The sequence below is a fragment of the Drosophila erecta genome, unplaced genomic scaffold (assembly GCF_003286155.1).
Source record: "Drosophila erecta strain 14021-0224.00,06,07 unplaced genomic scaffold, DereRS2 tig00000055-arrow-pilon, whole genome shotgun sequence".
NCBI classification, from domain to species: Eukaryota; Metazoa; Arthropoda; class Insecta; order Diptera; family Drosophilidae; genus Drosophila; species Drosophila erecta.
The window spans coordinates 11617695-11642749 of record NW_020825200.1 but is presented as its reverse complement, the minus strand read 5'-3'; the positions used below and the strand labels follow the sequence as shown (position 1 = coordinate 11642749).

General features: G+C 43.8%; 3 protein-coding genes across 3 annotated transcripts in view; 1 reads left to right on the top strand and 2 right to left on the bottom strand.

The window, feature by feature from the left end:
* The first annotated feature begins 7455 nt into the window (after positions 1 to 7455).
* LOC6543515 (homeotic protein female sterile) overlaps positions 7456 to 25055 on the top strand; it is a 56477-nt gene continuing 38877 nt past the window's right edge. The window contains exons 1-4 of the mRNA XM_026979068.1: positions 7456 to 7739; positions 7959 to 8522; positions 8583 to 8845; positions 9020 to 10207. Coding sequence (XP_026834869.1) covers positions 8129 to 8522; positions 8583 to 8845; positions 9020 to 10207 — 1845 coding nt within the window. The 5' untranslated portion in view covers positions 7456 to 7739; positions 7959 to 8128. The remainder of the gene's footprint in view (positions 7740 to 7958; positions 8523 to 8582; positions 8846 to 9019; positions 10208 to 25055) is intronic.
* On the bottom strand, positions 11629 to 12877 carry LOC6543463. Its single transcript, XM_001969492.3, has 2 exons — positions 12759 to 12877; positions 11629 to 12704 (listed from the first exon to the last, which is right to left on the bottom strand). The coding sequence occupies exons 1-2, from the start codon at positions 12813 to 12815 to the stop codon at positions 11772 to 11774; spliced, it is 990 nt and encodes a 329-aa protein (XP_001969528.1). The 5' UTR covers positions 12816 to 12877; the 3' UTR covers positions 11629 to 11771.
* LOC6543459 lies at positions 13140 to 14137 on the bottom strand. The gene is made up of 2 exons (XM_026979070.1): positions 13851 to 14137; positions 13140 to 13794 (listed from the first exon to the last, which is right to left on the bottom strand). The coding sequence occupies exons 1-2, from the start codon at positions 13902 to 13904 to the stop codon at positions 13234 to 13236; spliced, it is 615 nt and encodes a 204-aa protein (XP_026834871.1). The 5' UTR covers positions 13905 to 14137; the 3' UTR covers positions 13140 to 13233.

Sequence of the window (25055 nt, the reverse complement as noted above, 5' to 3'; positions counted from 1 at the left end):
GCCCACCGCCCACCGCCGCTGCCGTCTTGGCCAACGGACTTGCACAATAAGCACAAATTACGAGTACGCATTTCGGTCAGAGGGGCGGACAGGGGGTGGCAGTTGCTTAGGAGTTTAAGGGGCTGTCCGTGGGGGTCAACGGCGTCGTGGTCGTCGGGTCTTCTTGGGTGTCGTTTCTTATGGCAAAATTTATGTGCAATTTTAATTTATGCATTTGCCGTCACACTCTGGACAGTGTGTGCTGAATTTAACGAGGTTCAAGAAGAGTGGTGTCCATTGGGCGCGGAGGGGGTAGTTGGGATCCTTGGGGCAGCGGGCACATGTCCTGCGACTCCCACTTGAAAGCGAGTATTTGGAGCAGCTCCCAAGATTTGGTTGTGAAATTGCACATGCAGAAAGAAAGCGAAGCTGACTCCCTTCGTTTAAGAAACAATTTATTTCGCATTCTTTTGTCTGCTTGTGATTAATTAACGGTGCAGAATTCGTTTGGGAAATATTATGAAAACGACGTCTTCAATTATAATAATTATTCAGCAGCACACCTGTGGAAAGTATTTTCAGATATCTAGTGTTGCAACTAATATTATAAGCCTCGATTTTTGTAGATCAGAAACTTGCTAATCGAAAGGAGCCAGAATGAGTTAGTGAATAGTGCAGTCATAATGTTATTTTCGAGCATAACTAACTTGCAACCATTTCATTTTAATGCACACCCACACCCAAACCCACACGCACACCCACACGCACCTACGCACACACACGCACTAGAATTCTTATGTAGTGCAACGCACTTTCTGGTACATAGAAAACTGTACCCGGCACATGGCACATCCTAATTATATACAGGATGCCAGAAGAAGAAACTTATGTGTGCCTTATGGCTGGGCCAGTGGTGCGGCGAAAAACCAAATGAAAAGCACCACCCAGCCGCCCAGAAAACACACTCGCACACACACACAGACACACTTGAGTGTGAAATGCAACGTCTAAGCATATGCAGTATATTTTCACAAAATGCAAAGGCGTTCCAAGGGGGAGGGGGTGGTGGTCAGGCTTAAGATTTTCTTCGAGTGGACAGTGCGAGTTGCAAGACAAACATAATGAAACATTTTTGGACAAGATGCAGCCACCTCACCGATACATATGCAAGCATATATGTATACGAAAATGTCTAGAGATGCAGCTGCATTCTGCACTTGTGCGCTCGTGTGTGTTTGTGCTGGGTTTACTTTACTCATTTGCAATGTTTTTGGTAAAATGTAAAATTGAATTATTTAAAATTTAATAGAAAATCTTTGACTTGCTCAAAAATACACACAGCCACACGCACAGATGCGCAAGCATATCTTGCACTGGCATATATATATATATGTATGTGGATATTTATAGAGCGGCATGGAAACAGAAATCTGTTTTAGGATCTGCATGCACTAGGCATGGAAACTATCTCGGGATGTTCGTTATTTAAATGAGGGTCAACACAATGTGTTTTGGTACAAGATTTTATGGAAATCCAGTAATATTTCTAGTTTTTTTCTTGGTTTCCTCAAATTCATCTTTGATCCTATTATTTTTGGGTCAAATATTAACAAATATGTATATTCGCTACGAATTGCATTTGCAGAACTGAAGAACTGATAGATCGGAACGAAACAAATATAGAGAACCAATATTTGTTCGTCTTTGTAAGGTATTTTACAATCGCATATTGCATTTTTGTACGCTTGTATATTAATATATATTTTATGCTTCACTTCACCCACACACACACGTGCGTAGGCACACAATCTGTGGCACACACACAATGCAACGTGGCCTTAGCAACATCTTGAGCTGGAAAAGCAAAGTCCAAGATGAAGGACTCCGTCCGTTGTCCAATGTCCATCGAAGCCTTATGCGCTCGTAGGCCTTGTTATCATTTCGGTAATTGCATTTTTGTGTTTGCCGTTGTTGTTGCCATTGCACTTTGATGCAGTTTTTGCATCCACTGCGTATTCTCTAAGGGGTTATTCTGTCAAACTTTCTCAAGAAAACCCAAACCCAGCTGCAGCGGGCCATAAATTCTTGACTTGCTCCCAAGTCAGTCCGCCCTCGAAGACACACAGTGTATAGCTCACTTTGGTTTCTAATTTCGGACGGTACTGGATGGCATTAATAAATATCCGGAGTACAGCATGCATTATACTTGCACACTTGTATTTTAAGATAATAACATTTTTCGGCCTTATGTTTTCTTTGGCTTGCCATCAACACAGCGCAATACAATTCGGCTTTAGTCTGGTACCTTGAGTGCGGATAAATGTGACTTAAAGTAGCTTAAAGTATTTCAGTTACGAAACATCACATTCAGTTCAAAATGTATTTACAAAAATGACAATGGCGACATCTCAAAGGCCAATCAATTAATCATAATTGACACTATATGGATAATAAGTGATATTTCTCAAAGGTTTGAACATATAAGAGTATACCCATTTATTTCAGTCACTAGGGAAGATATCTAAGACCATATAAACTATTTATATACTTCTGTTTTAACAGTCGAGTCTCTCTGTTTTAAAACGTTTTGATTGAAACCGGAGCTGACTGCTGTAGGAATAATCGAATAAGTGGAATGATATACCTTGGCTTTTTCTGATCATTCGCTAGAAAACATATATATGACACTATATGAAATTAATAGATCATAGTTAACAAAATATACATTTTTTCTCGATGACCCAGTACGGCCTACTGTGATCATCACCTTCATTTGAAGGGAGCTTGGAAGATCTGCTGCCGGGCATCTCTTTATCTTATTAAAAATTGTTTATTTATTTGTATTTAAAAAATATACGCAATCAAAGATACTTAAATAAATAAACATGAGCATGAAAGCAGCTAAGTATGCATGATACAAATTTCACAATAAATTGAAATTTTAAACACAGCCGCCAAAAGGAATCAATACCTAAAAATGCATTATTGCAAACAAAGCCATTTTTTATGGTGATTTTCAGCCGAAACATTTTCGATTCTTTCCGTTTTTATGGGAGATGTTGATAGTAGTCTTTTTTGATTTGTTTGGAGCTGACCAAAACGCGTTAGAATTCATTTGGCTTTGTATATTGGATTGGACTGCCTGCCTGCTGAGTGGGCAGTGCGTGGAAGCCTCTCGATAAATTTCAATTACTAACCCAATTAAAAAATGTTGTGCGCTTTTAGGCGAACAAACAGTGAAAAAGCGAAATAATATAATAAATATAGGCATAAAAAAGGGAAATATTTTCAATATATTTGCGCAGAGCTTAAAAAATGGGGAAACGACAATGCGAGTGAAAAATGCAGCAACAGCGGCACCAGCAATTTTTAATTTATTTTTCCTCTCCCGCTGCTGCAGCTGCTGCTGTTCCTCATGTTTCTGCTTTTCCTGCTGTTCTTGCTGTTGTTGTCGCCCAACATTTGCCGACATCACACATACGCACCATTGGCCCCGGCGTCTGTCCTGCTGGGGTTTTTTATGGTCACCGCTGCCGCTGCCGTTGCCGTTGCAGTTGCCGTTGCATTGCCGTCGCTGCAGCAGCTCCTCCTGCCCAGATCATCCGCACTCCCAGCCGCCCACTCGATGGAGGCAATCAGTGCACCTATGTACCCTGATCCTGAGCATCCAGGACATTGCTGGCCCGTTTGCTTGCACGCACTTTCGCATTTGGGCATCTCTCTTGCTTTTTGTTCATTTTTTGAGCGGCTGCTCGTTCGCCGGCCATGGAGGCCAATGGTGGCCGTGGTCGTTCGTGCTGGAGCGGTACCGATATATATTTTTATATATTTTATTTTTCACTCGCGCACGCATGCAATAAAACTTGTAAAAAACGCGCTGCCGCCGCTGTCCCGGGGAAAAAACGAACAAGAGGTAAATAATGTACAGGCAGCGCGAATGTGCAGTGTGTATGCGTTTGCATCTGTCTGTGTGTGTGTGTGTGTGTGTGTGTGTGTGCATGGGGACAGGGCAGACAGATGGGCGGCCACTGCGCTGCATACTTTTAGGCGCATCGATGCATCCTTACAGGAGGGGGGACTGCATTTTTTGCAGCATTTGGGGCGTTGTCGGTTTTATTCGTTTTTTGTGCGTGCAACGGGGAGCTGAAATAATGCGCTGTACTGGCACTTTTGACAACAACACCAATGTTAATGATAACAATAACAACACCAACAAGGCCAAAAGCAGCAACAACAAATAATTGAAGCGCTGGCAGCGCAGCCAGCATCGCCATCGTCCGTTGCAGGCTGCATTCGCTTTGTGCGCTTTTTAAATTGCAACTGAAATATGCGTTAATTTATGTTGCGTTGTTAAGCTTACACCCCCCGCAGCAGCATCCACATCAGCTCACTCCAACTCCCGCAGTCCACCCACGGTCCACCCACGGTCCACCCACGGTCCACCCACTGCCCACCACCCACACCCATATCATGCCCAGCGTCAACTCTTGTTTGTGCGTAAAATTGCATCTTCCCTTCGGCGAATAATGCCGCACCCGGTCCCCATGTTAATGCCTCATTATCTGCCTGTTGTGGCCGACAACGAATCAGTTTTTCCAGCTGCAGTGCATCCGGATCGCCAAATCTCTCATAGATTTCACCAAAAGAATTGTATGCCCACCGATGGCTTTGTTTCCTTTTTTAAGTCTCTAGAATGGGCAGCAGGAATTTAATAGGTTGCCAAACAAGCCATTATTATCAATATTGATTTTTCTTAATTGAACAAAAATTCTTGGTCTCCAGATTTTGCTGTGGCTGGTTTTAAAAATAGTTCACTTTGGCTTTTGACTGAATCAGTCTGTGATTTGAGTCAAAGGTTCTTAAAGTGCGATAGCTATACTAAAATGGCTTTAAAACTGGTAGCTTAACATTTAAAATAGTCTTCATTATGTGGCTGTAAGTGTATCTAGCTATTTCCGAATTGCGCAATCCTGGAAAATATACTCGAATTCATATCGTAACCAGTAACAGGCCGTCGAATACGGAACAGGTTTGAATCAAAGCAAAGGTCGTCTTCCTTTCCGCATCTGAAATAAAAACTCCCATGGTGGCAAATGTGTGGACTTTTTATTGGTGTCCTTTGGCACAGCATCAGCACCAAGCAGCAAGCAGCAAGATCACAAATGAAGCTAAAAGTTCGGGAGCAAAGATGTGACCAAAACTGGACATTATCTTTGCCGAAAGGCAGGGAAAGGAGCGATGCGGGCCAAATCATCGGCGTAGATCAGCAGCCACAGCAACATCAGCTGGTGCAGGCGGAAAACCCACCCCGAGTAAAGGGATACCAAGTGACCAGCGGAGGCTGAGGAGTGACCAGCGGCAAACTGGTTGCTCCGAAGACGGGAAAGGGTTGCTGTGGATGCTCATCTTGGCCGGGATGCGTGTCAAAGTTCAGCGGCGTTCGATGCTGTTGTCCAGTTTGGAAAACCGGCCTGCTTCTGGGTACGAATCCGTTGATATTTTGATGTGAAAGTTCAGCAAAACGATAAAGGGATTTCTTATAAAAGTGCCGTGTCCTGCCACAGATGCGGATGCCGATGCCGATGCTGATGCTGATGCTTGAGCGTCACGCTTGAGCGTGAGAAAGTTTCCTTGCCGGAGCCAAACTTGTTTGCATCTAATGTCCTGCCGCAGATGCTGACCCGCCTGGCTGCCTCGGGAAACCAGTCGCTGCTTCTGGATCAACTACTTAGTCAGGGAGTCTATTTATTCATGCTATTTGGCCAGTTGGCTAATTGCTAACCAAATGACAAGTAGCCTGTCGGCCAGCCAGGCGGCCAAACATTAGCTCTCGAAATGGGCAAAAGCCATCCATTGTTTGTCTATAAGTCGATTCGGTAATTGTCCTCGAACGGAGTCACCATTTAACTTCATCTGGCTCCTGGCGGATGACGTGATGCTCCACCTTATTAGCTTAGATATTCCATTAGGCGCATCGATTACTCAGACATGCATTGATTTTTTCACATCTGACTGCCAATTTCAATGCATACGCGATGAGGCCACGGCCACTAATGAACACCGGGTGTCCAATCCCCAATTCACCAGCAGTTTGAAAGTTAGCTGTGTTCATGGACTTTGCAGAATTTGTAACTAACTTCAAATTAAAAAAATATAAAAATATTAAAGTTAAAATATGTGTTTTAAAACCCGACTGGAAACACTTGCGTTATTCTTTTATGTAGCTACTGTGTTTGTCATTAAGTTCTGGTAATCAATTTGCATTTTCTATTAAAACCACGGAACTACAAAAACTATAAAAACTACAGGAATTTTCAATTATGAAAATATAATTCAATAAAATTTTCCAATATAAGCTTTAAAAAATTGTTTGTTTAATTAAAACATGATTAATATAAATTAATGTGTATTTACCGGATTTTCTAAAAGTTCGTTACAAAGACCCGTTGTCTGTTCAATAATAAATATATGCAGGCTGCTCATGATCAACCAGTTTTCAGTACTTTCAACATCATTTCTGGCCGGGTCCAGTAATTAAGCTAACCCAAATCTCAGATCCTGAGATGCAGACAGAAGTCACATCAGCAGAGCAGGCATGTAGATAAAGCCGGTTCTGGGATAGTTTAGGCGACCAATAGCAGGGCGGAATGAATTTGAGAGCATAAAAATAAGAAATATCTGAGAAACACTTAAACAATGAAGAATCACCCCTAAGAGGATATCCACTTCTCTAAGGACCATCCCATTGCCGAATAAGATATGGTGAATATTTCTAGGGTCTGCTTCTAGGCGAGCCTTGTAAATGACGGTCAACTATCCTTAGCAATTTTCTTTATTATTTTCCCGCGAAGCTTGCTTATTTCTGTTTTTCTTTGGAACAACACTTTTTAACCGCGTTATAAACATGCTATTATCAAGTGGCGCAACTTGTGACACTTCGTTTGCCAACTCAACGCAAAACAAACGAAACAACATAATATACACTTGAAGGCGAAAAGAGGAGCAACAGGCGGTTGTTTGGATGGGTTGGTGGGTGGCTATGTCGACCTCTAAACGTCATCGTCGTTTTTCATGGCTGGAAAAACGAGCGCCACTTTTTCCTGTTCTTGCCGCTCTCTGCCTCTTCTGCCCTAAAGTATGCTAGTGAAAATGCAAAACACCTAAGTGCCGGGTTAGGGGTGACTTTAGCTGTACCATCATCATCTTTGGGTTGGCTCAGCTCGGCAACAGGAAGTTCAGCCGGGCAAATCGGGCAAATCGGGCAAATCCCGGCTGACCAGCAATTGCGCAACTTATTGAGGTAGGCACTCTATGGTTATCTGCCAGATACGAGCGTGCTCGGGGGCTGGCTTCTCCGGCATTTGTCTGGCACTCCAGCCCCGAGGAGTTCAGAGTTCAAAGATGCCCGATCAACCGGTTTGCATCTGGACCAGCCTGTCTTCGACTGGACCCTGAGACCTTCAAGCATCCGCATCTCCTCGAGATCTTCTCGGCGGGACGTTGATCAGTTGGGCAGTCAGTTGTGTTTGAACTTTCATTCGGTCGCGTCGCGTTCGCTGTTACTCATTTCTTTTTTGGCCTTTGGTTATTTGTTGAGCCGAAAAGATCTGAAGCTTGTTTTTCGTTTTTGTGGGATTTCCGTTACACTTTTAATATTGTTAAAAAATTCATCGTTTCGTTGACCTTTCGTTAAATATTTGTTCGAAAAATTGTGTCTGATATTTCGCCAACCCATCAAACCCAAGTTGAACATACAAAAAGTATGTATTTTAAGCAGTGCAAATAATTGATTCGGCAACAAATATTTAAGACTCTGATTCCTTGTATAATTAAAAGTTTGTTGACCTAGAAAGTGCAGTATTTGTAATATAGAAGTTGTGCATTAGTAATAAGTTCTTAATGCACTTAATTTTGTCCTAAGTCTTCGAAGCTTATCGTGAAAATGTACGATCAAAACTTGTTGCACCCATCTATTGCAGGACATTCCGAGAAATCCCACCAAACGAAGAATTGAATTCAGCTGAAATTCTAATTTCACACAAAATTCTGCCCAAATACCCCATGTCATCGATTATCGCTTGGACTTGGCTTTGATTTTGCTAGTTTCCGAGTCCCTTAAACAGCGTTCTTGACCCCCAAAACTCGCATTATGGAGCACTCGAATGGCAGTGGCAAGCCCAGTACAGACCAGTCTGAGTCACCTCACCCACAGTCCTCGGCGACGACTGCCACGTCCGAGGGCTGGAGCAGCAAAAGGAAGCTCTATGCCATCGATGAGTGCGAGGAGAGCTCGCCGGTGACTGTGGGCAAGGTGGAGACTGACCTGGCCTACGATGCGGATGTGGAAGAGCTAGAGCAGCCGACGGCGGAGCGCGAGATCATCTACGAGCTGTTCCAGCCGTGGGCCCTCAGCACGTATGGCGATCAGGCCAAGACCAAGACGATAACACTGCGCAAGAAGGCGCGAATTCTTAAGGCACTCGAGGGCAAGGAGCACAGTCGCCCCGACAGCTCCAAGTTCCGCTTTTGGGTCAAGACAAAGGGTAAGTGAGGGACGGGGAAGGTGAAAGTGGAATATCATGTGCAACATATTTTCTTGACAGGCTTTACTACTAATCGACCCGAGGACTTCGAAGAGGCACCAGGCAGTAGACGCTGCCTGAAAAGTCTTCCTAGCTCGGCCATTTTGTCGGACAATCCCGGTGATGTGGACCTATTCGCCGCGTCCACCAGCAAGGGATTCGGTCGACGAACCTACCGCAAAGTGGCCTGTGTGGAAGAGTTCTTTGACATCATCTACAATGTGCACATGGAACTGGGAGGCCGCAGTGGCATGCACGCGGGCCAAAAGCGCACCTACCGCATTGTGAGTAGAGCGTGCAACATCGCTAGGATTGTATTTATGTATGATTGTGATAACCCTTTCAGATTCTAACAAAACAGCATTTGTATCTGAAATTATATTTGAATTATAAGCTGATTGCATGACAAATCGTACTATTCCTTTACTACTATATCTTTATCTATTTCTTCACCGCAGATCACTGAAACCTATGCGTTCTTGCCCCGTGAGGCGGTCACCCGCTTCCTGACCATTTGTCCCGAGTGCAAGAAGAACCTTCGCCCCTCCTCACCATCGGGGGGCGGAAAAGACTCCGACCTGGCCGGCAATGAGAGCTCCTCCGAAGTGGAGAACTACCTCAATTATTCATCGCACACGGAGACCCCGCTGGAGGCGGGGCCAACGGCCAAGCGCCGTCGGCACTCGAGCGCCGAAATCAAGGCCCAAATGGCCGCCAGTGGCTTGGCTGTGGGTGCGGGAGTGGCCAGCAGCACGAGTGCCACCCAGCTGGATGTCCTGTGGACTGGACTGCCCCAGAGCCGAAGCCCCAAGCCACCGCTGACGGCAGAGGTGGCTGTTGAGACCACACCTGTTAGCGTGCCCAAAATCCGTATCAAGACTCAGTTGCAGCGTCCGTCGAGTCCGCTAGATCAGTCCCCTGCTGACCCGAACACCAGTCCCCAAACCCTAACCCAAACCCAAACCCAAGCCCACTCCCCATCCCAATCGCAGCCACAATCCAATGCCCAGCCAAGTGGCCAATGCTTTGATGCACAGCTGCTAAAGTCGCGGGATAATCTGTTGCGATACTATCACTTCATGAGGCGCTTCTATGCCGGCGAACCGGTTTTAGCACCGCCCATCTACGGCAGCAGCCTGTTGCAGAGCCTCAGCTATCCAACCACCATCTCAACCGCGGCCACAGCCACCCCTACGACCCCTACCACAACTACCTCAGTCCCTGGCAAGATGCTGGCTCCTCCCAAGGCCGCAACTCCGCCACCCAATCCGCCCCAGATCAAGACCTCTCCGGATAGCTTGTTGCGGGCACGCACTCCTCTCGTGGCCTCAACAGCCACCTCCGCCGCCCCCAAGGATACAGCTCACACTCCGATTAATCTAACGAAATCTGTATTTTCCAGCCTGAAGACCGGACATGCCCCATCCACATCGACCCCTGTTCCGCTCAAGCTGGAACTGCCCAGTCCACCGAAACCATTGCCGGAACTACGCATTCCCCAACTGCGTGGCATGCCGCCTGTGGAGCTGTCCTTGCCGCTGCCGCCGCTGGATTTGGAGCGATTGAAGCCTATCACTTCGACATATTTGCAGTTGACACGTAGCATGGGACTCAGCGATGAGGATGCCTTGCGGTTCGACAATCTGGTGAGTAAGGACTTCAAGTACTCGCTCTAGAGCTAAGCGAATGTTGAGGATGAATTTGAGAGGTTATGATAGATTCCGCTACAGTTAATTGAATGGAAATATCCGATCTCAAAAGAGCAATCAAAGTTTTATCGAGCAATAAGTTATTTTTACCAAATTTTATTGAAATTTACATTATTGATGCAAAAAAACGTTTGTCAATCATTGGGAAATTTTTCTACCCAGCCATATATATTTTATATTGAACGTATTATATTAAATTTGAAAGCCGCTGGCGATGTGAAACCTTTATTACAATATCTCATAAAAAAGTGTACAAAAAGTTTTTAAACTTGTACACCTACATATTTAAATATGGTTATTCGCTAACAGAATCAAACAAAGGGCTCAACAAAATTCCTTAAATATTAATGCTTTTTGTAACATACTTTATGCGTAGTTGAATTTTACATAGCGCCCGAAGGAAGACGGTGTTTTTAAATTGAGTTAAGTTGCCAGAGCGCAACCATTATTTGCTTTCTTGGCTTCAACCCGCATATTTAGACTTAAGAAAAAATGCTTCACCCACGACTTGCACATGATATCCACTCGCTAAAACAACATTTTTTACTAATCTAGTTTCTCTTTTCTCTGACATGCTTGGCTTATAAATGTAACCCAACTAATGCAATGCTAACGAGCGAGAAAGACAATGACAGAAAAACACTCTTGTCGGCCGAACAACTACCACCAGGCAGTCAGCCACACTACAAAGACTACAAAGAACTGCAACCAAATCAGCCATAACCAACAATTGCTTTCGGCCACCAAATGCGCTTTGCACTGAGCTGCGCACAAAATTATGCAATAGTTTTTTCGACGTGCTTTAATCAGTTTGCAGTGGAATTCCAATTGAATTTCTCGTTCCGCGCTCCGCTTTGCGTTTTTTATGTTTATAATTTTGATCTCCTAATGCTTGAATAATTTTTGGATGCAATTATTTATTCCTTTGCTGAAATGTTTTGTTAATCATGCTTAGTGCCCAAATGTTATTATTTGATATTATTTCGTTGATTTTTTATTATCCCAATTATATTTTTCATTTCTTTTTATTTTTTACAGCTCAGTTGTTAGCGAAAACAAAAAAAATTGTTTGTAATAAATTAGCTATACAAAACTATTAATGCTTTTTAATTAATTTGGCCAACGATCTGAAAATAAAGAATTATTAATTTCCCAAAATGTATACATGTATGCGAGTAGCTTTTGAATAATTTAGAGCGCTTTGTAGTTGCGTATTTATGTATATTTACAGTTGCTAATATATATATGTATATATATAACAGGTAAGTCAGAAAAATAGCGCAATTGAGCTGAAAATCATACATCAACTCATACACCCTTATCAATTTCCCACCTATATAAAGGTCAGATTTCAGTGATAGATTGACTTAGAACTTGTGTTATATTTTCTGGGCCTAGGCTCGGCTGATAAGCTCATTTATTTAGCTGCGCTATGGCATTCTAAGCATTGTTTACGAAACATCGCGATATTTTCTTTATAATATTATTTAAAACGAGCTATTTATTTGGTCGGCCTTTGCTGCTGAGGACCTTCCTCAGTTCCTTTGACCGAGCTCAGCACAAATCTGGCAGTTAGAATTCTACCGTTCTTATCCAAAATCGTCTTGACCACTTCACCATTCGAATTCTCAATTTCTGAGGCACTCAGATTCACTTGTGCCAAGAAATCTTCAATGGGATGGTCCGATCCGTCCACTCTTGGTACTGCGAGGGTGGGCAGGGGAACTGAAGTCCGCTGGGTGGTGGTTGAGTCAATCACTGGCACAAAGACGGGTTTCCCTTGGTTTCCGGAATAATATACGGAGTTGGAATCAGTAGGTCCAGTACGAGCTGCGGGAAAGGCGGCAGTGTTCGGATTTTCGGCTGGGTTGGAGTCTGTGTTAATTGGACCAGGCTCTCTAGAGATGTCGGGGAATGTCTGCTTGAACACATTAGTTCCAGGGACCAGCACACCGCTATAAGTTCTAGTTGTGGTGGTCACCTTTTGACCCGAGCTATTCGTTTCCGTCTTGGTTGTAACCTGCGGAGTCACTCCCGCTGGCAGATCCCAGTTGGGAATCAATAAAGGCGTCCGGAAACCCTTTCCAAAAAAATTACCTATCAAATTATCTGTCCCGATGTTAGATTCTCCAATAGTACTGAACTGACTCGGCACGTACTCCCAATCTTCCTGGGGCTTGGAGGGGACATTATCCGCTAGCCTAGCAGGCAGTGTTTGCTCTGATACCGTGTTCCTTGACATCGATCTGCCATCCGGACTTAGCACATAGGTGCTCACAGAGGTGATAGAACCAGCATCGTTTTGATTTCTGATAACCAGCGGCTTCTTGCTATTCCACAATTCTCGAATGGCAGCTTCATCCAATCCCATTTCCCTGGCCGCTTTTAAAAGTTCCGGGCATGGTTCAGCGGGAATGGTAGTTGCTGCTGTCCACTGTAAGCGAAAGATGCCGTCAGTTTCGGACTTCCGGGGATTTCCTTGACCTACCTCCAGTTTCAGAAGCAGCAGGCTGACACATATTGCCAGTAGATAAGAGTACTGCATTATCGATCTTTCCGCGACACTTGGTAACTCGTCGATCACCAGAATCGAACTGATTTTAAAATTCTAATCAACTGAGCTCGTCGCTTCTGTTCGCAGTGGCTACACTAAGGTTATCAACCGGTTTCGCAAAGTCGTCCCTATCAAAGACTGGGAACATATTATTTCTCCGAAAAATATCATAAAACAAAGCTTATTTTACTGATTCTTAGTACTCGAAATTTTTCATGAAAATTCCCTGTGTTAAATTGGTGCTCTAAATTGAGTCATCCAGTAATAAACTAGAAATTACGAGATAAGTCTCAAGTAATTATTTTGCACTTGAAAGGAAATACCTATTATTTATACTAAAATTGTCTGTTAAGGCATTTTAATATATGTATTCATATTTGCTTACACTTTTTAGTTGTATATATATACATCATTTCGTAGTGTGACGCCGTTTGATCGTAGAAAGCTCTCGTCCTTTGTCATTACTCAGTGCAAAAGTGACACTTAGAACTCGTCCTTGTTTGTCCACGATTGTGGTGACCAGCTGGCCATCCTCCTCCTCGATGTCCGCGACAGTGAGATCCACCTTTGCCAAATAGTCATCGATTACCGAGTCATATCCTTTGCCCATGGTTGTGGGCGTGGGTAGTGGGTCCAAAGTGGGCTCGGCTGACGTTGGATCTGAGACTGGATGCCATTGGAGCTCCGAATCATCCAAGTTTGGGGGTGCCAGGGTGGGCCAATGTTCCAGAGGCCGCTGTGTCGAAGGCCATAAGCCCCGCTTATCCTGCTCATTAAACCAGATCCATTTTCGGTGAGGATCATTTTCAGGACTGTAAGCTCCAACAGAAGAAATAGTTTCACTACTGAATAACAGCAGGCAAATATAACAACTCGAATTTCTTTGAATTTGTGTGGGCATGACTTCCGTTCTTCTTAAGTGTTCCCTGTTGTCCGATTTCAACACTCGTATACTCGTAGTTGCTCCCATCTATAAATGACAATAGTAGTATTATTTTTCGGATGGTAAGAAATTGAGTGTGTTACCTGTAGTTGGAGAAGCAAGCTAATGCAGATAATCAGAAGACTTTCGAACTTCATTCTTGCTTTTTATGCGAAACATGCGACCACTTTAAGTGCTTCGCTCAAACTGAACTGGACTCTGCCAGCCTAGCCACACAATGGACGATCGATGCCAATCACGCTGTATATATATATATATATATATATACCCTGATTTATTTTTAAAAAGTCACTTGCAGCTGGATATTTAGAGGCTGCCGTCTTATTGAAAGAAATTTTAATCTGAATGGTGCTTTTGTTTTCAATATAAATCAACAAATAAATAAAATCAACAGAGGGATTCAAGTGCTATTGAAATAACAAAATTATTATGTGTCCTTATCACCAAAGAAGTTTTGAATGAATTGTTGTGAATTGTTTTAACCTGCATATACTTATGCCATTCCCCAACAGAAAATACCGGTTTTTGCAGTTCATTTTGTTCCTCTCACATGAAAAACAAGTCACTCCGCTCTCGACCTTATTATAATGTGTAATAGTGTCCCCTGCTTCCACGCTAAATGAGTATTCATAATCTTAAAATACACAATAAAACATCTTGGCTTTGCATTTCTTCATTGCAAAGCGAATCTCAAGCTTTTGATAGCGGTCGGCAATGATTCAGCAATACAATATTATTATTACTATTAATACAAGTTAACTTTCGCGAAGAGTCTTACTGGAAACAAATAAGACGTTGAACCTTTGATCAAAACCTTTTTTCAAAAGATTTAGCATACAACAATAGCATACAAAACAATATTCTCAGTTGGGTATACTTGAATAATATTGTGATACTGATTGCTAGTGCAATCAGCAGCAGAGTACTGCGAAAATCAAATCTTTCTATATAGTGAGCTTCCAAATAGCATTTAAAATACAACACAATACAATTTCCTACTCGTTGGCATGAGCCTGAGTATGGGTGCCGAAGTTAGGATATTGAAGATGTAGCTCCACCGATAGGATGGAATTATATAGACCCAGGGACTGGGAGGTTACGGTCCAGCAACGGTCGCTGAATGGTGCAACAGCGGGACCGGACTTCAGACATGACCATGCAGGATTTACGCTAAAAAGACGCCATAAACCTTGAATGCCAGCAGAGCGGAGGAAAAAAAGGGACCGAAATTGGAATTTGATAGACGCCCGGTCCTCTGGTCCTCTGGTCCTTGTCCTGGTCCCAGGTCCGTGGCTCCGTGGCAGCTCCCCTGGCTCCTGGCCGGAGTCCTTGCCCAGAGCTCAGAGCTCGAAGGCCGTTGCACGTATCCCCAAACCCTTTTCGTCCTTTTCCACGGGCGGGGGCAGACAAGGCGAGTATTGACGACTTTTTAAAAGGGTCGAACGAGCGTCGGCGCTGTCAGGGATAAAGGGGTGTCGGCGCTAAAGCCAGGACGAACTCGGCTTAGGGGGCAGGAAGGCCGTGGAGCGAGGGCTGCGTTGGCGCGTGCTATAAACCAACCGATTTTAACGCTTTACAGGTGAGGCAAAGCGAGGAGGCGGTGATTGGGTGGCCGGCCAAAGTTATAAAACTTTACAGTTAACTAGGCTTGGCAATCAAGCTAAAAGCAAAGGCGTCGTCCTCGTCCATGTCCTGTTGCTACCACGGCTCCTGTTCGGAGTCCCGGCTGGCGCCATCTAGCGACAGTTGCCGCAGCCGGGCGACTTCAACCCCCCTCCCCGATCCGAAAAAAACGAGGCAACAACTAGTCCCGGCCCCTCTAAATGTGAACAGGTCAACACCCACTTGACCGTATGTGGGCGCGGGATGTGTGTGTGTTTGTCCTCCGAGTCCTCGTCCCAGCTGGGTGAGTCAGTTGGGGTCTCCCACACTCGAAAACGCAGCGCCATCCACAAATCCTCCACCACCCAAAGGGTTTGGCTTGACCAATGCTCCGTGAGTGTGTCCAAATAGCTTTTGGGTTTTTTTACCCGTTTCGTTTCAGATATTGTCATTCGGTGCGGGACATTTTTTGAACAGAATTTAGTCTGTTGAAGTAGGAATCTAGTTGCGTAAATTGTATAAGTAATCTGAAAGTTGCACATATTGTGTTATCCTGCGGGCATTGTAATTCGTTTGAAAATTACGGTTTTTTCAAGAACCCAATCATGTTGGGCCTTCTTATTGCACTGAACTTCAATATCATTTGAATAGTATTTTAAACGCTTCTTCAAATGCTTATTAAAGTACTTTTCAAATATGTTTCAATTTAAGTTCAGAATACTAAAATTGTTTATTGGCTTATTATCTTTTGTATTTCAATTATATATACCTTTTAGATCCGAACTGGGGTCCGGAATTTATGTAAAACCCATTTTAGTGCTAGGGGACTGCGAAAAAATTGGAAGCCAGCAACAATGGGCACACACCCACCCCCAGGAGGGAGTCGTCCTTTCCACATACCCACTGCCACACACCCAGCTCTAAGCCCAGGTCCCAAGTCCCAGTCCCAATCCCAATCCCAGTCCCAATCCCAGTCCCAGTCTCAGACCCCAAACTAACCTCAAAAACTGGGGACCGGAGCGTCTGTCTGTCAGTCGGTGGGTCGATGGGCGGGGAACGGAGTTTTAGTGCCTCTGGAACATGGGTCGGGCACTTCTTCATTAATTTTCATGGCGGCACAAGAACAATGCCACGCCCCACCCGCCCCTCGACGCGGAGGAAGCAGAATTGCTGGAGCGGCGAAAGCGAAAAAAAGTTTCTCCAGCTCGGACCAAAGTTGTGGGTGTGTTTTGTGCAAATGAGTGAAGGTGGAGACGCGTTTCTGGTCCTTTTTGCCATGTATCTGTGTGGGTGTATCTCCAAAGCTCTGTGTGTTTGTGTGTGGGTTGATTACTTTCAGTTTAGGTGCCCGTCCAAGTCGCCACCCTGCCGAAACCCTCCACCCACAGAGCAGCCTTTCGAAAAGGGACTTCTGCAGGCACAAACGCATTTTTATGTTTGCTCGCCTGCCCGTCGTCTAGCGGTCCTTATTCTCTTCCCTTTTTTATCGTTGGCAGGATGCGAAGCCCTTTTTTGCCCCCAGACCCTCCCAAGGATCTGGCGAATGGTGTGGAGAGGGGTTGGATGCTCTGTCTGCCGGGCAGGGACAATCGTCCCAGTCCCATCGATGTCTGGCCCTGGTCCTGGAAAAATTGCAATTTTCTCGGAGGAAAAAAGCCAAGACAACGTCTTGGAGTCGCTTTGACATGACCAGGGACTAGTTACCCCTGCGCCGCTTCTCTAGGGTTGCTCTAATGAATTTCCGTCCAGGCAACTGGGCAGCAGCAGCATCCCTGGAAAAATGGGAAAAATAAGAGAGAAGAGCGAACAAAAAAAAAACAATTAAAGTAGGATTTGGCCGTAAGAATGGGCAAACGCACCCATAATCATAATTGCGCGCCCGAAAGTTGTCGATTCTTCAGTCGTCCCCCCTTCCAAGCGCCAACAATCGACCCCTTTTCCTTTTAATTGTCGATCCCCCCTTGCTTAATTGTCCACTGGGCTCCCAACTTGTTTCCTTTTCAAAGCTCTCCTGTTCTTCGTTCAGGGTTTTTCGAAAATTTTCACTTGCTTTTAATTTGTCAATTTGGTTGGAGTTTTCCTTGCTGGGCATTCTACCCGTCTTTGTCAATTTTTTATCATCTCTACTCCTGGACAATTTTCCTGTTTGCTGATGAGTTGTCGAACATGGTGGCAATTACTTATTTTGGCTAGCCTCGGGACTTGCGTTTTAATTACGTGACGTATTTGAATAAGTGCTGCGTTTATGACAGGGATTGAAAGGAGATTAATTGAGAAGTTGCTTCGGTTTCTTCTTCAATCTTATCGTTGAAGGACTCTTGTGCAGCTTATACATTTTTTTTGTTTGTTTAGATGTGAAAACATTAAATAGATATTGGGATCTTCCAATACCTATTTTATAGTTTTCGCTTAATAATAGTTACAAAATCATTTGCGGTTTGCAGACAACTATTTTGGTTATTTTTTTGCTAACCAACCAGAAAAAAGGTTTAATGGGTTTCCAGAACTTTAAACTAAAACACTGAAAAGTTAGAAGCGCTGCTAACCAATAGGCGAAAGGTCCTCTGGAACCGAATACACTGCCTTAACGTTAAAGAGCCTTTCTCTCACGACTCAATATCCCCAATCAATAGTCCATTGAGGGCAAAAAACCATTTGACTCCAATTACCGACACACTAAAAAGATGCTCCAAAGGGGGGGCAAGAAAAGTAAAAAAGAAAATGTTCACTGCTACCGATTGAACTTCCGATGCAACGACAAAGCGGCAACATCTAACGGAAGGAACGATGCCGTTGATGGTAAATAAACAAAGGATTAAGCCCAGACAATAGTTAACAAACCGCATCAAAGGAGGAAACCGGAAGCGGAAAAAAAGACAGCAACAATCAAATAATGAATTCCTTTGGCAAACGACAAATTGATAAATTAAACGCCACTTATGGCCGTATGGCTATTCATATGTGAGTGTGGCAGTGTGTGCAAGCCGGAAGAAAGTGGAAAAAGAAAGCAAAATAACGGCAAGGACACGCAGTGCAAAAACGGGAGCAACAACAACCGCAAAGTGCACGCAAATTGAGGCGGCAATAAAAAACAATATAAACAAGCAGCGTCAGAAAATAAAAGCAAAAATAAAAGTCAAAGGACTCTCACACACACACACACAGACACACACACATTTAGCCGCTTGCTCGCACTTGCATACACTCACAAGCACACATTCACATTGAGGCCAGACGAAAAAAATAGAAGCAAAACAATTAACGTCCTTGACGAAAATGTATTTTTTATTCCATTTTATTTTGCCGGCATCGAAAAAAGCTAAAAAACGAACAAGTTGAAAAGTTGAGCCGTGTGCGGCATAATAAAAGCACAAAAAGCCAAACGACCAAGAAAATTATCCCCCGGAAAATGGGAAAAATGTAGGAGGGTTGAAGGTGCCGGGTGGTCAGGTGGGCGCGGAAGACGCACAAAAGAAGACAGGAAAGAGCAAAGTGGAGGCAAAACAAACAAATAAGCAAACAAGTCGAGAGAAGCCGACAATGGGAGAGAGTGCCGAGAGAAGATGATGTTCATAGCCTAAAGGCTAGGGGCACACACACACACACACACGCACACAATTACCAGTCCAAGCACAACAAACACACACTCACACATGTGAGCGGCGGAAAAGAAATGCGAAGGCAAAAGTGTTTGGAGGCGGCGGCAGACAAAAAACAAGCAGCACGAACTAGAAAGCGAGCAACAACAGAAAAAAGAACTGAATGACAATGGAGGAGGCAGAGAAGCAACAGACACAACCACTTGTTGAGTCATCGCGCTCACATACACACACAGGCACACACACACTCAGGCAGCCATACACGCATTTGAGGAGAGAGTCCTGCAGCTCAAGCGGAAATGCAAATAAACAAACACGAGGCGAGAAACGAGGACGAAAAGGAGTAAAGAGAAACTCGCGACGACGACAACGAAAACGACGATGAGCGGCTTGCCATTGTATTGGTGGCTCGCTCTCGCTCTCTTCCCGCCACCAACACACTCGCACTCACACTCAGACACACACACGCATGCCTTTGAATAATATTATGGAGGATCCTGACTTTCAACGCTTTTTTCCGTTTTTCTTGGCCATAAAAAAAGTAGCAACAAAACACTCAACAAAATGAAAACAAGAAAACAATCGAAAAATAAACAGCAACGTCGACGGCCAAACGGATGCAAAACTCAACGAGCGAAAGTTGGCAAAGGAATTTACGACTTTCGGCGAAATCAATTCAAAAGTGGAGCAGAAACAGCAGACAGCAACAAAAGGATCAAATAAAACCCAAAAACCAGACAAAGAGGGTCGTGCATGGTAAGATATTTCTTTTCTATTTGCATATTCGACTAGGGGATAAAGGATTTTCGCATCATATTTTTTGCCCGTTTGTTAGCGAAATTTTTTGATTTATCAAGCGAGTCAGTTTTGCGGTTGACGCGAAGTCCTTTTTATTGCTGCATTTGGTATGACCGATTGATTGCGCTGTAATTGCTTTTTATTGAATTGAAATGGCGCTGAAAACTGCGAGTTCGAAACAGGAAGATTTATGGATGAAAAGACTGTGTTTTTACACTAGCTTAAAGTTTTGATAAAAAACAAAGTTCCTTTGAAATTGTCATATTTTTACCGATACATAAATAACTACAATTTATTTATTACGCAATTCTATTCCATGGAAGCCACAAAACTCCTTCGCTATACTTATCTTAAAACCAAGTATCGTTTTTGCAACCCGCTCTAAAAACCGTGCAATTAAAATGGCTTAGCTAATTGCCTTTAATCCCAAAACAAAGATCAAAATAACAAGAGTCTGCACTTCAATCGATTTTCGTTGAGATTTTGTTTTTGCAAAGGAAAAAGGATTGAACATTCCCCCAAAGATGCCACACGCACAAAGACGAATGCACAGAGGCCAAAACTTGAATTATATTTTGCAACTAATTTATAAACTGAACGCATCTCCTTCTCCGACCTATTCGTGCTGTCTCTCTCTCATTCTCTCGCTTACTCGCTCACTCTTTCTCCGGCGTAGACATTTCGAAGAAAATGCATTGATTATGCATGCGTAAAGCCCAAAACTCAACTGTGGGTGCATAACTCTGCCCCGAACCCAGTCCTTTGATCCAACGCACTAGCAGAGGAGGTGCGGTGGCTTTCAAGTAAAAAGATAAGACAGCACTATGCAGACTTCCATCTCCGTTTCTCTCGCATCGCCCCATGCTCTGCAGCTGGCCAAATGTCGTAAGATTTTCCCAGTCTGTGGAATGGCTTCTCCACTACGACTCCCGATTGCCCAGCTACCCAGCTACCCAGCTACCCAACTACTCAACTACCGACATGTGCTGCTGAATTTTCTTCAAAATTTTGCACTGCCTGGATCCTTTTGTGTGTCCTGTGCAAATTAAAAGCATTTATATATGTATGTGTTTGTGGGCGACCCCTTGGGAGAAATTACGGTCCTTACCCCTTACCTTACCGCACTCCCTACCCTTTCCACACTCAAACGAATTATGCACAAACGACGTTCGTCCAACATTGCGTATACGTAACACACTACTGTGGGACAAGTGTTTCTGGGCGCGTGTGTGTGTGTTGATTAGATTTTCTTGCAAGAAAACTGACCAAAGAGTTTCCCATACATCAGTTGACCACATACGCACGCACACACATAGGCACACGCACACATTGGCAGTTATATAGAAAGAGAGAGATTTGCACTTTTGCTTGTAAGAATTTTCGTGGACTCGTCGTGCAGCTGTATGCTTGTATTTTAAGAAGCTGACCACACACTTACACCCATCGCACCCACAAGTGCATATGCAACACCCACCCATGCACACTTGCACACAAACACACACGCACACCCACACACACACACACTACGGCAAACCGCATGCAGCTGCAACAGCTTCCGTTCACCACCCCTTTGGGCCGCCCGAAAAGTTTTCGTTTTGCCTTCTTGGACTTTGCCTAATGCACATTTTTGCATTTTGCTCTAGACAGAGTCGGCATGCGGATTGCCAGAGCGAGAGGGTCTAATTTCTTATTATTGAGCAAGTGAGAGGGAGAGCGAATGCAAGTGTGTGCGAAGGCAGAGGCTAAAGCGAGACAGCCATAGGTACGAAGAAAGTGCACTAAAGTTCTTGGGTGCCGGGCATAATGATTCAAGACCTGGTTTGGGTGTTATGTGCATCAATTGCTGACTGGGCACAACAAAATCCCATTTTTTCTCCCTTCCTTACCACATTTAATTGTTATCCCAATTGTGAAGGCCATCAAGGATGGACGGAAGGAATACGACGCCTAGGAATAAGCATATCTAAGCAAATTTTCATTTTCTCGCTTGGACTAAAACATCTTAAGGTCCTGCATTAAGTTTTGCCATTCTAATTCAACCATTAAATCTAGACCTCTTTCCCCCGTCCAGTTATGTCTTTCAATAAATATCTGTTCAATTGGGTAAAAACTTCTGATGAAATGCAAATTAATGGAAAATTTCGCATAAATACCAAGAAAGGCGCCTATCAAAAAACACGTAAATTGCTCATTTATGTATAGAAGATGCCACACCCCAAGCGCCCAATGAGTTGCATTTATATTTTCGTTAGAAGATCTTAAGACATTTGCAAGCACCACAATATCCCTGATACAAAAACCTCACACCCATCGCATTGAAAAGTGATACATAGAGAGCGAGCGAGAGAGATTGAGGGCTAGAAAGAGACCGAAAAATCGCACGTGTGTTGGTCGAAATTTTAATCAAAATTTATCTTAAGAAAAATGGATTTCCCCCTTGAGCGTGGGTGTGTGCGTTGGCAAGTGTGGGTGTGTGTGAGTGAGATGACGGCTGAAGCAACAAGGCCTACAAATCGATAGGATTGCCTGCTCTTAGGCCTTAAGACTCCTGCTGGATTTTTCGAGAAGAAGGCATCCAAATAATGACTCTAAAGAGAGTACGAGTATGCTCTAGCTGAAGGTGTCATTTTATCTGTCATGTTTTCCACATAATATGGTAATGACTGTAAGACGCAGCAGTCTTTTGCTGGGTCTCGCATATCCTTTGGCGGCAAAGAGCCTCCTTCGATTGTCTGATTGGGACAGGCGGGCATACTCCCATTTCCCCCAACCAAAATAGTGCGTAACTCACACCTGCTTACAAAGGCTTGTCCTGTGTGGTTATGTAGGGCTCGGCCAGGTGGGACGTGGGTTAGGGATATCGTTCTGGTTCTGGGCCTGTGCGTGTCGCCTTTGTTCTGCGATGATGCATCGTCGTCATTATGATTTTCTATATATTGTGTGAGCGGCGGGCAGTGAGGACGTGGGTGTTTGTGTTTGTATATAATTTTCCACATATAAATATGCACATGGGCCTCTGTCTCCTCCACGCATCGACAGAACATCCGTTCGGTTTCCCCCCTCTGGTTTTCCCACCCGCTGTTTGTGTGCGTTTACAGGCGTGTGTGTGCGGGTGTGTGTGTGTGAGCAATTATGTGTGCTTTATGTTTGTGTACTCGATTCTTTTTTCGCTGGATGTATAATGTTTTTATTGCATTTCTGTGTACAGGTTTTTAGCGATGGAACCCTGACAGCACATATGCCTATACGGCTATTCAATTAAACGCATTAACTTGATTTTCAATTAACTTTCAATATGACCGCAGCAAGAGATTTTTCATGCTCTGCTTCTAGGAATTATTGGGAAAGATGACGCGGGAAAAGGGCTCACAAACTTTGTGAGTTATTATTGTGATATCGTATGATATGCGCTTAATATGATTAATGGCGTGTGAAGTGGTAGATCAAACAGATCGGGGTTCTGCAGAAGAACAGAGCACCTGATGGAAATGCATTTTAATAATATTCAAACTGGAAAATTAAAGGGATATCAATTACATGTTGCTGTATGTGCATTTTAATTTCAATTTTATTTTAATTTCAAAATCTGTTCTTACATATGTAAATGATTAAAATTATTTAATTTCACACATTTAAAAATTAAACAGTTTTTGCAAATTCCAAGGGAGAAGGTAATGTTTTCTATGGTTTCGGTTGCTGTGATATAATCAGCAAAATTCTGACTATTTCCCTGAAATTAATTTCTGTATTCCAAATAATAGCACACCCCCTATCATACTCCCCCAAAGTTCTTAGCCGCTTTCTGATTTACTTTAGCATGTGATTCACAAATGACTTGGCACAAACTACTTCCGTATACGAGTATATGTATGTAGTTACATACTGCCAAGAAGAGTGTGTTCCCCTCAACTCAACCCTTTTACGGGCCACCCCCGTGGCTTTTCCCACCACCGGATCGAGAAATTTCACCGCTTTTCCAGCATTATTTCCATCAAATACTCGAATGCTTTACTCCAAAGCCAAACACAATTAACTGAAATTAAACTAGGCACAATCTCAGACCGAGCAACCCTTACCGGGCCTGCCACCGTTCCATCACTTACCCCAACCGTGGGTCTTTCTCCTAGCTCTTTATCCCTGCACCCTTCCTTGAAGGTTCACCTGCATCTTGGTTTCCCCCATCCCCTCTTCATCTCCAACCCCTTTGCACACTTTTTAATCACTTTGTCACCCCTTAACCAAAGCAGGACCGAACCCTTTTCTGTCACGGCAACCCAAATGCAAATCAGACACATTTTCCTACCCAAAATAAGAAATTTCGAATCCAATGTGAGTTAAAAGTGCGACAGTTTTTTTTTTTGAATATCTTGTTTGTATACCCTTTCAGAGAGCACTTGGCGTTTTGGACTTATAACTTTTTGTGCCTGGAAATTTTACACAAAGTAATTGACAAATACGTGTATATAAGTCTTATGTGCAGTGCATTTAAGCATTGGCTGGTTAAAATAAAAGTTATTATAGGAACATTTTACGTTTTTAGTGCTACTCTAGGAAAATCTTCAGCCTAGAAGATTAGAGAAGTCGAAAATGTCATAGGTATTTACTAAGTCGACCTTTGAAGAGGTATTTTATTTTTTTTTTGGTTCTGTCCTTTCTCCGTTGTAACTTGGTTTTGGAAAGTGAAATGTATTTTTGATTAGGAACACCCGACACAGAAGAGGACCAAAAATCAAGAGAGAAACTGACGTTGGGGCCGTATCTAGAAAGGGAGGCAGCACCATCCATTGTATGTCCCCCCATCATCATCAAACTTCAGCGCACAAACTTATCCCCGAAGAAGAGTCCCTCCCGGATGGCAGAACCTCTACCTCCGAGTTGTTTTGGAAGATTGTGCGCCTTGTTGTCATGACGGCGAAGACGGAGGGGTGTCAGCCCACCACAGCCCACCGCCATCCCATCCCATCCCATTCCACCTCCATGCTCATCATCCAGTGCCATTTGCCGTAAGTTTCCACGCTAAGCGTAAACTGAGCTCGCGTCACCAGAATCGTTAGCGCCGCCAGGAGGGAGGACGTCTTTGTATTATTTTCCGCATTTAATTTGTTGCCTGCGACGACGAGGATGCGAATGGACGAGGGGCTGTGACTGGGTGGCTGGGTGGCTGGGTGGCTTTCAGGGAGTTAGTATAAGGACAGGCGCAAAGGACGAGACTACGTCACCGTTTATTACTTTGTTTCACATTTTTCGAGCCCAAAAACGAAATAAAAATGGGCAGAGCTTCACCCTCAC

Excerpts from the sequence above, each read along its gene's own strand:
- LOC6543459 (XM_026979070.1), bottom strand. The coding sequence starts at position 13,904 with ATGAAGTTCGAAAGTCTTCTGATTATCTGCATTAGCTTGCTTCTCCAA. Across the intron at positions 13,795-13,850 it reads GCTTGCTTCTCCAACTACAG|ATGGGAGCAACTACGAGTAT; the intron begins GTAACACACTCA and ends TGTCATTTATAG.
- LOC6543463 (XM_001969492.3), bottom strand. The coding sequence starts at position 12,815 with ATGCAGTACTCTTATCTACTGGCAATATGTGTCAGCCTGCTGCTTCTG. Across the intron at positions 12,705-12,758 it reads TGCTGCTTCTGAAACTGGAG|TGGACAGCAGCAACTACCAT; the intron begins GTAGGTCAAGGA and ends TTTCGCTTACAG.